This window comes from Melanostigma gelatinosum, assembly GCF_949748355.1.
Source record: "Melanostigma gelatinosum genome assembly, chromosome: 7".
NCBI lineage: Eukaryota > Metazoa > Chordata > Actinopteri > Perciformes > Zoarcidae > Melanostigma > Melanostigma gelatinosum.
In genome coordinates, this window is record NC_136640.1 from 10,321,005 (window position 1) to 10,335,095 (window position 14,091).

Genomic DNA, 14,091 nt, shown 5'->3' on the forward strand with positions numbered 1-14,091 from the left:
TCACTCTGTCTGCTTTCAGCCTACTTTGACAGTGAGCAAAGGGATTCTTAATGATTGATCCTGAAAGAGAGTAAATCACCTGCTACGTATAGAATGAGTCATCTGTAATGAGATGCTGCAATTTCAGGAATCCTATTTAAATGAGCACTCTGTCAAAAAAATAATTGGAAAAAAGTTTTATTGGCACCTCAGTTGACTGAGAAAAGTGTTCATCAATAATTCTACATTTTGGGGAAAACGCTAAAATTCTGAATAGCATCCTGAATTAATTTAAATTAATGTGATTCCTACCCTGGTTTGAGCTGACATGAGCAAAATAATTTAAAAAAACTGCGACAGATGATTTACAAGTACATTAAAGCACAAAAAAGTATTTCTGCCATATATTTCACATATCTCAGAGACAAACCATCTCTCCCCTTTCTTTACATCTTTCATATGCAAAGCTCTACATAATTTACTCGGTTTTTAAAAAGGATATTAAGCTCAGTATTTAATTGCAAGGTCGACACCCTCATGTCGTGGCTTACAAAACAGTCAATTTGTTTCTATTCAAGAATTGTCAGGCAGCAAAGCTCGCACACGCATCAGAGCACATACAAAACGATGAAACAGATAAAACTGAGTGGTTACGACAGCCACACACCGGTTAGATGACCCTTGTTTCCACATTCCATAATGACAGAACAGGTATTTCTCTGAGCCGTGAAGTAAACATTTGTCAAAATGATATTTTAAACCTGATTTGACTTCTTTCTCGTCACTAAATGGACGGTTTGTGTGAGGTTAGTGTGCTTTCTTTAGTCTGTTCAGAAAAATCACATGAAACAGACCAGAGAAACATCTGTGATAATACTTTTGCTATACACAAACATACTTAAATATTACTAAAAAACATAATTAACAAATAATTACAAAGCCACTTACTCTTGATACACATTTTTACACATGGACATGAAAAAGACGACAAAAAAGGCAATACTAATGACACAGGGCTGTGCTGTGAAAGAAAAGGCAGTCGTGCCTCACTTCCTCTCCTAATCGTCTCGTAGCATGTGTTGGTTTGCTCCATGCACACACGGTGGGAGTGTGGAAGTCTGTCTCAATGTCTGGGAAGTGGTGGAATATTTTCCAGACAGCTGCGGCTGTTATGCGTTTCATACCAAGTCCAGCTTCTTTGATGCGTGTTACCTTGAGTGTTTACGATGGCATTCGGACAGTTCATCTACGCGATGGGTGTGTGTGTGTGTGTGTGGGTTTTATCTGATGAGGTGGTAGGTGAGCCAGTACATGAAGATGGGTTGTGCTGCTGCTATAGACATGGTGAGGTACATCCTCAGCTGGTTTCTGGTTCCTCTCACCAGTCTCCCCTCGGCCGCGGCGTCAGATAACAGCTTCAGACGCAGAGTTCTGATCTGAGGAGGGATGACAGTAAAATATTCATTGAGCATTAAACAAACATACGTGTCAGCTGAGATGACCACATGACTTGTGACGTGCGGTTAAATACAACAGCCTTGCCATAACATTCATCTGTGTGTGGGCGACAATGTTCAGATGTGTACATTCATGTGTTTGATTAGATTGACATCAGTTCTATATACAGGTACAGGAACAGGGACACTTTGTAGGGAGCCGTGGTGAGTGTGAAGGAGAAGCGTCCAGGATGCCAAGAAGAAAACATCCTTTCCAGAATAAAGAGTATATCATTCTATGCAGTGCAAAGGCATCTAATATATGTGTGTGTGTGGTAGACATCAGTCCCTAATTATTGTAAACAGACATATGTCGAGTAAGATCATCAACTTAAACTCTCAAGAGTTAGTAGATGCTGCTACTCACCATGAAGAAAAAGATGGCGGCGCAGCACCACAGTAGAGAGAGATAGTACGCTGGCCTCCCAAACAGCAGGCCTGCTACTACGCCGATGATCATCCTGAGGAAACAGAGAAGAGACGCATTAACATTCCCGGGTTAGGTATAATATCCACAGAGCCTTAAGTGCTGAACTAAATTTACGAGATGTTTTGTTCTTAGAATCGTTTAAGGGGAAAATTATCCATTAACATCTGAGCAAAATAAAGAAATACAACTGTTGAGAGGAGGTGAGAGGGTGAGTTGGTGATGAAAAAGTGAACATAGACAAAGACGCTGTGCATACCCAACATATTTATAGCCGGAAAAGGCCAGCAGGTCGATGGTCGTGAGGTCAGTGTTGGCGGTCACAAGGTAGAGCGACAGCAGGACCGCCAGCACCTCCATGATCAGCCACACAAAGGCTGAGCTGGCCTGAACTCCCAGCAGCTCTGGAGAAAACCTGAAGGGTGCACAACAAGATAGTTTAGATTTATACAGTGTGAACTCTACACTAGACTCAAGTTGTAGTGAGTTATCAATGTAAGGTGTGATGTACCTGTTCTGTGTGCCGAGGGCCAGTCCAGCCACCAGGACGTATGTGATGAAGCCCATGGCGGGAATGTAGAGATCAGGAGCGTTCACATCAAAGCGTGGCGCCACAGGAGTGTCCTGCTGGTACCTCACCTCCCAGTTCTACAAAACACGCACACAGGACTACCTCTACTGGTGCAAAGTGGCATATAATACAGAATAATGTATGTTTAGCAGGTGTAAACGGACTTACCTCGTGCATGTAAGGGAAAACTAGAAGGCCCAGCTTCTTTCCAACGTACACTGTATCCACAGCAAAGTAATATTTCATCTTAGAAATTGGGATGAACCTGTCCAGCTGAAACAAGCAAGCACACGGACTCATTTTTCAGCCTGCTTTTGCCTCGACCTGCTGTATTAACAGGCTTTTGAGGCCATTGTGAGGGAACCCTTTTGCATAATTTCTGGTAAGCAATAATATAAAATATTAACGACTCAAGTCTTACGTTCTTGTCCACCATTTCCCGTCCCTGGGATGCCAGTGAGCTTCCATATGCCATGGCCAGGTTAGACATGGGGTCTGACAGGATGGACTGGCCAGTAAATCCTGCTGCTTGAGGCCCGGCCTGCTGGTTACTGCCAACATATAACAAGAAAATAACAGCTTAAAGTAAATGATACATGTGTCAGCTAATTGATCTGCTCGATTGACAAAGGTAGCCTGGTTTTTCCTTGATGTAATCTTGTGCAAAAACATAGTAAAGTGCAATAAGAGGATATATATATATATATATATTCAGAACAGTTCCTATCCAGCCTTGCACCAACCTGTACCCCGTCTGTAGTCCATGTGCTGCTCCACTCGTATCCTCAAACAGCTGGCTGCCTTCTAAACCGTCCGCAGAGCTGTTCCTTTGACGCATATTAGGCTCTGGATGAAAAGAGAGCGTGGGTGAAGAGAGAGATGTGTGAAACAAAGGAGATCTGAACCTATCAAAATCACTTACAATCTTAGGGGTTGAAAAAAAACTTTAGTAAAGCAAGCAAATGCAAGGCAGCCACAACTACAGAAAACCAGAGTAACCAGCATGCATCAGTCTGAGTGAAGAAGAGACTTTTCCAAACTTATCCTCACTCTTTTCTGTTGTTTCAGTGATAGAAATCACATTGTCTTTTTAGACAACAAACATGGGTGTGTATTGTCAGTGAGCATCTTCAGTGGTAAAAAAATCATGTAGCAGATTTAATTCCCCACTTTTGAAGGGGCAATGAAGTTAAAGTGTGTTGCTAAATTTACTTTAGAATCCTGTGCCCTCAAAACACAAATCAATAACAGAGTTTGTGTACAAATGACAAATTATGTTATAACTGTTCACCCAATCCCAGTGTGAATGCCTTGTGCAGGAGAAAGAGCTATTTAAATCCATTCCCTGAGGGAGTAATAACCTCATCACACGAGCAGATTACATCACCTCTAAAGAGCCACACACCGGTTCAGTTTCAACCTCCTTTCACTAATGGCAAAGAATAAATGAGGTCCCAACACAGAGCAGCAAACATCTTTAAGCATACTAAAATTAAAAATATTTAAACCTGACAAACAGTCAGTCAACATTGGTCTGCTGTGCTTTAAGGGGGGCGTGTTTACATTTGATGACATTCCTGCATATGGATCAGTCAATAATAAACACAAGCCCCACAATCTAACCTAGATTGAACACTGCATGCTAGGTGACGTTGGCTAGCATGCTTTAAATAGTCTGTAAACACTAAAAATATCCCACAGTCAGCGCCACGCAGGCGGGACATAAATGACATGTAACACTACAGAGTGACCCCGGGTCAGCGCGAGGAACTAACGTTACTGTTAGCCAGCCTAGCCGGTGTAACATAATAGTTAGGTAACTTAGCTAGTTAGCGTTTCAACTCGCTTATGTTTATTTACGGTTTGTGGGCAAGCTATCGGCTACAAATGTCCCTTTATTTAGCTAATAATGTCTTCCGCATAACCTAACACTATAGTGTGGTGAACCCACGGTTAATGTTTAACATTAGTGTCTGTGCTTTTGGAAGTTGTCTAACGTTAGCTAACGGTTAGCCTCAACCGGCTCAGTTCCGTTTACGTTGGATTCCAGAAAGCTAACAAGTACAGAATGTGCACGTGCAGCTGGCAGTTTACATTAACGGCTGATTTGATTGATAAACTCACGTACGTAACTTACGCTGTCTGAACCCACTTTGAGTCGGCGTATAATCCATTTGGACAAACTTGATGGTAGCAGTAGCCAGTAGTCAGTTCACCAACTCCACCGATATGCAGTTGCTACTAGTTAGCAAGCTACACGGGAGAGTTGAGTTGGAACGAGTCATTCATACATTTTACACGGAAGTAAACGCTTTCTTCTTCTTTGTTCGTTTTAATGACTGGATACAAACCAATGTGAAAGGTGAATACCACCACCTAGTGTATCGAACCGTCATAGGTTAAATAATATAAAGCATGTTTTACCTTGTCCTTAATCTCCAACAATTGTGAAATACTCCACTTTCTATGAATCTTGATTTTTTTTTTTTCGGTTAGTGTACTTTACTCACATATTTTTCACTTCTTTGAACTTCTACTCCACTATATTTCACAGGGAAATATTGTACTCCACATGATTATATACCCAACAATATGTAGCAGCTCCACTTCGAGTAACTGCAATATTCAACAAAGGGACCTCGGTTATAACATCATGCCCTCAGGCTCGATACAGCTCAACATCACAGGTCAGAGGAGACGCAGAGAAATCAGGACACGAATGTTTTACCACGATAAAGAGCAAGATAGTGGTTGAGACTGCTGCAGTGACTGTTATAGAAGGAAACAAACACACAAAGGAATCACTTGAACTATTAAAGGATAGCTTTCTGTTCATATATAGGACAATTACAGTTGCTTGGAGATTAATTTCCCCCATTTATACAAAGAATTTCATATGAGCGCTGACATACAACATTTTTGAAAATGTGTATAGTGCATGCTTTGAAAAATCTGAAGCCCCTTAATTGCTGTTCTTGTTCTTCAACTGTACATTTTTTTTACACTGGCAGACAAATCCTTAAAATTATACTCAATGTAGCGTCAGAAAATGATGCTGTGAGAAATCAAGGAGCGAGAGATGCAATATTTAGTTTGAGTCAGCCAAATAGGAGCCTCGTGGATATAGTTATCTTTGTTAAACTTCAAAATTCCACAGAAGAAGAAAACCTTAACCGAAATTAGAATTTCAATGGAGTACAATGGAGCTTGAATTGAGCACTATGGGTTGCCGAATGTAATTTCCAAAGACAGATCCACCCAAAGCACAAGTCACAGCACACCAAGCTGTTAGCTGTAAACCTCCATTGTTGACCTCCTCTGTGGCCTTTGAAACAATTACTACCGCATGAGAAAACATAGTCCCCGCTGTGGCCTTAGTATATGTGCGTGTGTTACAAGTAAGAGCGAGAAAATGTCTGTACATTTGTGTGCGCTATTCAAGTGTAAGGATGTGCATGTGAGGCTCCTTTATGCACAGTACACTCCATTTTGTGGTGAGATGGACAAATTTACCGGAGGGCCAGAGAGTCCAGCTGTCAGCAGAGTGAGACACAAAGTGGTTTTAAACAAAAGAGAAACCTGAGAAATGACTGAAACAGATAATTGGCAGTATTTTATCACATCAGCACAGCATTAGGCTTCAAACTGTCTCTTTACGTACCCCTCTGGCGTCAGTTTTGACAGGGTGTCACTTTACACTCGTTACATGCATAGTGTCTTTTCAAAATAATATTCCGTCTTTGTAGGAAGTCAGGTTTAGGCAACAATACCTCTTAGTTAGGTTTAGCGTGGTTGACGTCTACTACTGACGTACCAAAATGTCAACATTTACTTTTGCAAAGGAAACAAACATGGGTCTCCTGGACGAGAGACACGTTTTGTTTGTCCCACCGGCCCTGTGTGGACTATCTCGCTCTTTAAACTATGTTACAGGTGGGAGCGTTGAATCACACGCTAAATGTCCAAGCTACACTACTTGACATCTTTGAAGAGAGAACGGGTTGAGTATAATGAACGAATGATGCTCTAAAAATATATGAATTGGTTTTCCATTTACACATCGAAAAGACATGGAGAGGTATTAGCGTTCATTTGGAGTCGTGTTTCTGTGAATGTTAATAATGTAAGTCCACTATTCTCTCATTTATTAGCTCTGGTTTGGTCTTGTTGAGAAAATTAGCTTATATACAGCTTTAAGTAGCATTTAGCTTATATGCAGCTTTAATTAGCAACTAGCTTATATGTAGTTTTAATTAAACACTAGCTTACATTTGTAGTTTTAATAACCATTAGCTTATGCAGCTCTATTAACCACTTATACAGTGCTCACAACACAGCAAGGCCAGAGAGAAGCAGGAGAAAGGTCACTGATTTAACTGCGACACAAGGAACAGGACGCCATCCTTAGAGAAGATAAGAAAGAGACAATGAGACAGTGAGACAACGCCCCCAGCTGAGCCCGGCTCTTCATACACACTCTTTCTCAGGACCTCTTGTATCCAACACCTCACTCACACTGATGGAAACCAACGCCTACTGGGAGGGGCCAAGGTGGATGGACATCCACGGCCTCCATCCAGGCGCCATAACGTATAAACGTGCCACGCCTGCATCTTTGACTTTGGCCAATGTGTATCAAGGGGCGGAACCCCTATATTAAGTTTCACGCTGATGTGTTTAAGCGTGTCTTATGGTGGACCTCTGAGAGGGAAATCATTAGAGCCCATGCATGTTTAATTGTGTTGGCTGAATAACTCTGTTGATAAATAAATCTATTGCTTTGATATTACTATACGCCTCTGAGAGCTTCTGTTTCATTCTTAAACCTGCTCTAAGTGTGAAAGATAGCTTTATTTTCACAACAAATTGGTGGAGAATGCGGGCAAGACTTGATACAGAGCATATCGGGTTGGAATGTTAACAGACCTCTCTATCTGTGATTTCAGAAATAATTGGCGAATCCTCCCCGAGGCTGGGAGCCCCAGTATCTGCCACTGGGTCCGTGCCAGCAGTTTCGGGAGGTCTGATATTGCCGGCATAACAAACAGGTGAGCAGGTCCTATTTAACTGAATCCTGCATATTGTATTCATAGCTTGAATTCTAAATTTGATATCAGACTGACCGAACTGTGGGTAAGGAATAGTTATAAAGTATTGTAAAGAATAAACACACAGCAACAGAGTTGTTATACAGCCATTTGGGGGGTCTGTGCACAGGAATGAATGAGTCCAGCAGAAGACGTTAGATAAAAGGCGAAAAATGATGTTTTTTGTGGCAGCGTAGAGTGAAGGAATGTGAGCCGTGCCACGCGCCTTCTCTGTCGCTGTCACGCGCCTCGCGCCTCGCACTCAAATTCCTGCCACAAATAAAGCGTAATCTTTAACGTAATTATAAGACGTTTTGGACTACGAAGAAACTGTATAACATGACGGGGATATATGTGTGTTAAAGGTCATTGATAAACTGTAAACTGACAGTGAATGGACCGTGAAATATTACCGTATCAAGTGTGTTACGTGTGGTGTAAAACCAAGTTAACTCTGCGTAGAGTAACCTTCAGATAGTTTCTGCACGGGAGCACAGGTTTTAAATTAACTGATTGATAGCGGACGAAGAGAAAATTACCTTATCAAGACATCAAGTCTCAGGACACCAGGATTGTGCGTAGCGTTTAGTGGAAAAACATGATATCTCTGCTTAGAGTATCCTCGACGGAGTTTCTGGGCGAGAGCGCAAATCTTGAGTTAACCGGTGAATCGTTGATAACGGACGAAGTGTAAAAGAAAAGTCGACAGGAGACAGGCCGGAGCAGAGGCTGTCGCTATTTAAGTGTGCTAAATTGTGTTGTGGATATACAGGGCTGATAGCATAGTGGTTAGCATTGCGGCCTTCCACGTGGGAGGGCCGTGTTCGAACCCCAGCCAAAGCAGATATTATACTTGTGTTTATGATACGCAGCGGCCGCTGTGATGCATTAAAGTAACGTTGTTTGTTTTGTGTGTTGGTTAGGGAAAGAATTTTTATGATTTGACTGTATTTGTTTGCTGAAAAAGCAGTTTGTCATTTGTATCGTGATCAAGAGGTCATCGATACACAGTCGGTTTGCTGAGGGTGAGAAAGTGGATTAACTGTTCAGTTAATCCGAGTGTTCAGAGACGGGAGTGTGTGATTTTGATTATTTGGTATGAATGCGTGTGACTATTTGCGTTTTAACTTTTGTTTATTTGTTTGACTGTATTTGTAAAGATATTCCTTTACCGTATTTGTGATTTGTGCGCATTCCAAAGACGGCAGTGTGCTTGGTTTCAATTTTGTTTAAAGGAGTGTTTGGAGCGTGCATATGAGAGAAAAAGCTGAGGGCTGCGGCTGCTGCAAATGTGTGTGTGTGACTTTCAAAGTTTGAGGGACAGTGGAAACGCATATGAGACACACCCGTTGCTATCAAACACAAACATAAAACATTAGAATAGATCGATACGTGATTTGTGCATATTTCAGAGGGGTTGGTTTTAATGGTTTTAATGGTTTTAATTTGGTATGTGTGCTAAGGGTTAATACTTCAGTTTACTGGGAGACTAAACAAAGTTAGGAGCGAAAACATAGCAAGGCCAAGGTTGGAGATAAGCTGGCAGTCTGTGTTCCACCACAGTCCCCGACGCTGCTCTCATGATTCATTTTGTTTCTAAAGATAGATTTGATTTTGTAGCGAGTAACGAAGGTTTCAGGGGAAATGTATCGGAGTAAAAGTATCAGTTTTCTTTGCAAAATGTAGTGAAGTAAAAGTAAAAAGTAAACAAAATTGGGATTCCCTGAAAGAGGCAGTTTTAGCCTATGATTAAAATTTGATTAACTCAGAACGTGCTGGGAGCAGAGAAAAGGGTGAAGCAGATACAAATAAGTTGATGTCCAAGAGGAAACGAAAATAGGTGTAACTGTTTAAAATAGACAGAGAGGCATGTGAGCAGAGAGAGAGAGAGGAATGCAGGGGTGAGACACACACACACACACACACACACACACACACACACACACACACACAGAGGCACGCACACACAGAAACACAGGGATCTAAGAATTGTATCTCTACATGTCTAACATTTGCTGCTGAACTTTTGGCAGCTGTTTTGTTTTGTTTGTTTTGTTGATTTTTAGTCCTTGGTCCTGATCTGGGGATTCCGCTTCCTGCTGTATGCTCCCCAGCCACAAACAACTTGAACGACACCCACCACTCAACACGTTGAGGATGAAGAAGACGAATGAGACTCGTCAAAATCTACAGGTACCATGTCAATGCTACAGAAAATATCTGCGGCATTCAAACCTGCAGTGAGTTGCATACGAGGATGGTGAAAACTGGCCGTATAAACATGCGGTGACAGCCCTGACTGAACTTTGTAAGAAGGCTTTCTGCCATCCATAAGCCTGGAGAACATCACACAAGAGAGTTGTGTGACATGCAGCATGCTGAACATGAGGATCAGTTCAACAACGGACAACAGAGAAGTTTCGTCAGCACAGATGCAAGCATGCCCAGCTGATAATGTATCAGGGCATGAGAGGAAGCTGAAAGACACTTTGAGACTTTGACACACACCAACTGAAGACTTTGTGTGCCATAAATGTGGCAGCTTGAACATTGAGGAACAGATGCTCACGCTCCATGAACAAGGAGTGGTGGGAGGGCTCGACAATCAGCCATCAAAGGGGGGTGCAGCAGGGACCGGAGTGAGACCAGAGCTGGACCAACGACGCGCACACAAATACAACACCGAGGGTGAGTTAACTTCAGATTCTTTAGATGACAAACTTGTATATTTAATACACACATTAGGAACTAGACAAACACCACTCACACCCACATATGTATTCGAATGAGATTGAAGGATTTAGAAAGTCACAGCAAGTCACGTTAACTAAAAAGAGAAAAATGTTTAGACTGTCACATGCAGGCTGATTCACTTCACTGCACAGCACATGGGTTACGTGAACGAGATGCAAGGTTAGAGGAAGTATGATTTAGAGAGGTGGAAATTATATAATGGTATAATAACAGTTTGTTGGACAAAAAAGTACTGCTGCTGTCTGTTTCTCTGTGTCCCACACAATCTGAGTTTGTAAAGGGGGAGGATTCCACATGTTTCCACATGTTTCCACATGGTACAAGCCCAGGACTGGTGTGAAGGACATGTCTGACTGGCAGCAAGTCAGACTCAATTCACTGACTTCAGCAATATAGAGGATCCTGGTAATGTACAGAAACAAAGGTGACTTACACAAATCAATTGTATCAGTAAAAAGAGTCATTCAACTTATGTTTGATAAAACACACACACACATCCGTCAACATGGCTGAGCTGTCTCAAATGAGAGGCTATTGAAAGTATTACACCTGTTTTTGAGTTTTTATTGAAGGCTATATAATAATGGACCCAGGTGTCCTTAGGGTTATTTAGATTAGATTAGATTAGGACAACTTTATTAATCCCCAGAGAGGACAGACTTTTGCCACCCAAAAGCCCTGGTGTATTTCACAAAGCCTTGTGAAACAATCTGGTTGATTTACACTTACCAAGTGGTTCAGCCTTTTTTACAATATGTTGAATGATATCATGATTTGCAGGAAGTGGAAGCCGGACTAGGAATCAGACATAGTTATGGATCAGTCAGTGTATCATCCACAGTCACAAGGACTGGTAGAGAGGGCAAATCAGACGCTAAAATCGAAAAATAGCAAAAACATGTGCAGCATCAAAGCTGACAGGGGTTGAAGCTTTACCACTAGCTCTAATGGCAATTTTCAGTGGCACAAGGAAATGAGACGCGTCTTTCACCACATGAGTTAATAGTCATATTCCTGCCCTAGAGGTGCCGCAGGTAGAAATGAAGGTGTATATGACTGCATTAATCATTCTCACGGAGGCTCTCTCCAAACAGGTCCAGCGAACCAGTGCAGCTGACCAGGAAAAGGTAAAAAATCTCATCCGAGAGGGTGACTGGGTCAGGGTCAAAGTTCATAAGAAAAGTGGACTGACCCCAGGTGGACAGGGCCGTACGAAGTGAAGGAGGTTACTTCACACTCGGTCCAAGTCATAGGTAAAGCAGGAGCACCTTGGCACCACCTGTCACACTGTGCCCCAGCACCTGAGCCGTCCAGACCTCTAGCAGAGGTCCGAGGTAATCTGACGCAAAATGCATAATTTGTTTTGTAATTTGTAATTTGACTTTTCAGCAACCACCAACAGGTGATCCAATTAGCTACAGGACATGGAAACGACAATGTTTGGTTAAATTGAATTGTTGATAATGCTATAAAAACAAAATGAGTGGCTGTGTAGCTTGTGCTGCAGCTAGACCAGCTAGGTTCACCGAACCAGCACCACTATATCCTGAATCTGACCCAACAGGATACGCGTGCATGACAAATATGACTAAAATAGCTACTCCACCAAATTGCACAACTCTGGCATCCATATTTCCACCAATTGATAACGCAACTGCAGTAGGATATTTCAAAGCTTACAAAGCCTGACCCAATGCAGACGCAGACATATCTTAGCAAAAAGAGCAGCTGGAACTGAGTTCAGTCTGGACAAAGGTCCAACCTACATGGATGAAATCGGAGTGCCCAGAGGAGTGCCTAATGAATACAAATTGGTAGACCAGCAGGTTTTGAGAGTATCGTATGTATCATTCCATGGATAACAGTAAATAAAAATGTTGATCGTATTAATAATGTGCATTACAATGTTCTTCGCTTGGCTAATCATACTAGGGATGCAATAGAGGGTCTGGCTGAGCAGCTGGCCCTAACTTCTTTGATTTCTATGCAAAACAAAATGGCTTTGGAGCTTTTGCTCAATGTTTGGAGACCTGTGTTGCACATCCCCAACAACACTGCGCCGGACGGTTCAGTCACAAAAGCACTGAATAGTCTGAAGGCACTGTCAAAAGAAATGCAGGAAGCATCAGGTGTAAACAATCCATTTGGAAATTGGATGGAAAACATGTTTGGAAAATGGAAGCACCTGATCTTGTCAATAGCAGTGTCAGTGGGTGTGTTCATTGCAATATTGGTCTCATGTGGATGTTGTATAATACCCTGTATTCGTTCTTTGGTTGGCCGTCCTATCACCACTGCCCTCTCCAAGGAACCATTACCACCCCCTCCTTATGGAGCTTACCCAGTATGGGAAGAGCAGAACAGCCTGGTAGGGTCAGGAGAGGCAGAGGCAGACACCAGCGTGAGAACAGGGCAGGAAAGTAAAGAAAGTGACGTCCTTCAGACGTCAAGAGAGGGATTTGTTGAGAAAATTAGCTTATATACAGCTTTAAGTAGCATTTAGCTTATATGCAGCTTTAATTAGCAACTAGCTTATATGTAGTTTTAATTAAACACTAGCTTACATTTGTAGTTTTAATAACCATTAGCTTATGCAGCTCTATTAACCACTTATACAGTGCTCACAACACAGCAAGGCCAGAGAGAAGCAGGAGAAAGGTCACTGATTTAACTGCGACACAAGGAACAGGACGCCATCCTTAGAGAAGATAAGAAAGAGACAATGAGACAGTGAGACAACGCCCCCAGCTGAGCCCGGCTCTTCATACACACTCTTTCTCAGGACCTCTTGTATCCAACACCTCACTCACACTGATGGAAACCAACGCCTACTGGGAGGGGCCAAGGTGGATGGACATCCACGGCCTCCATCCAGGCGCCATAACGTATAAACGTGCCACGCCTGCATCTTTGACTTTGGCCAATGTGTATCAAGGGGCGGAACCCCTATATTAAGTTTCACGCTGATGTGTTTAAGCGTGTCTTATGGTGGACCTCTGAGAGGGAAATCATTAGAGCCCATGCATGTTTAATTGTGTTGGCTGAATAACTCTGTTGATAAATAAATCTATTGCTTTGATATTACTATACGCCTCTGAGAGCTTCTGTTTCATTCTTAAACCTGCTCTAAGTGTGAAAGATAGCTTTATTTTCACAACAGTCTCCAATTTTTTCTCTAATTGTGTGCAGGTACAGGTAATTGTATCAGAGCATATTCACTGAAAACATGAAGGCTTGTAGGCTGTAAAACCAAAACATTGAAAGCTAAGATGATCCGTCGAGCTGAGGGGAACTGCAGAGTCGGGTGATAATTATCTGTAGGTTCATCACTACGACATGTCATTTATTCCATCGTTCATAAAAAATATTGATTATTGCAGCTTTAAGTTGCCTATATCAGACCTCTAAGTAAACCTCATATAGCTGCAGGCACTTGATTACTAGTTCTAAAGAGCAGATACAGTACATGTAGCTGCATCAGTTCTTTGGTCAGTGTCATCTTCGCTATAATCTACCTGTTAGCGAGTATTAAAAGTACACCAAAGTAGTATGGAGAAAGATGTTATATTATTATAGGCTGTTGTTTGATCTGTATCATTGATGCATTATTGATGTAGTAGGCCTACTTTAAGTATAGAGCAGTGCAGCCTATGGATATGTTTTCAAAGTTATTGCTGTAGCTTTCAAGTGCAAGCATCGTCAACATACGTCCTATTTGTACTGCATTGAGTCAGCTTTACTTTGTTGCTCGATTCACAAAGAAATATGGTTAGTGGT

The 14,091-nt window shown here is 41.9% G+C and overlaps 1 protein-coding gene across 4 annotated transcripts; it reads right to left on the reverse strand.

Moving 5' to 3' along the window:
* Positions 1–10: 10 nt before the first annotated feature.
* On the reverse strand, positions 11–4,757 carry yif1b (Yip1 interacting factor homolog B). 4 transcript variants are annotated; one of them, XM_079271976.1, is made up of 8 exons: positions 4,611–4,757; positions 3,223–3,319; positions 2,895–3,024; positions 2,642–2,746; positions 2,414–2,550; positions 2,162–2,317; positions 1,843–1,936; positions 11–1,415 (listed from the first exon to the last, which is right to left on the reverse strand). In XM_079271976.1, the coding sequence occupies exons 1-8, from the start codon at positions 4,645–4,647 to the stop codon at positions 1,260–1,262; spliced, it is 912 nt and encodes a 303-aa protein (XP_079128102.1). In that variant the 5' UTR covers positions 4,648–4,757; the 3' UTR covers positions 11–1,259. The 4 variants fall into 4 exon arrangements, with proteins under 4 accessions (XP_079128102.1, XP_079128100.1, XP_079128101.1 ...); XM_079271974.1 differs by having other exon boundaries at positions 4,602–4,757; XM_079271975.1 differs by having other exon boundaries at positions 12–1,415; positions 3,217–3,319.
* Positions 4,758–14,091: the final 9,334 nt, after the last annotated feature.

Bases quoted from the DNA above. Each gene is read 5' to 3' on its own strand.
- yif1b (XM_079271973.1), bottom strand. From the start codon at position 4,647: ATGGATTATACGCCGACTCAAAGTGGGTTCAGACAGCGTAAGTTAC. The intron at 3,025-3,216 runs GTTGGTGCAAGG...ATATGTTGGCAG, and splicing joins GGACTACAGACGGGGTACAG to TAACCAGCAGGCCGGGCCTC. The intron at 1,937-2,161 runs GTATGCACAGCG...CTGTTTCCTCAG, and splicing joins TCCGGCTATAAATATGTTGG to GATGATCATCGGCGTAGTAG.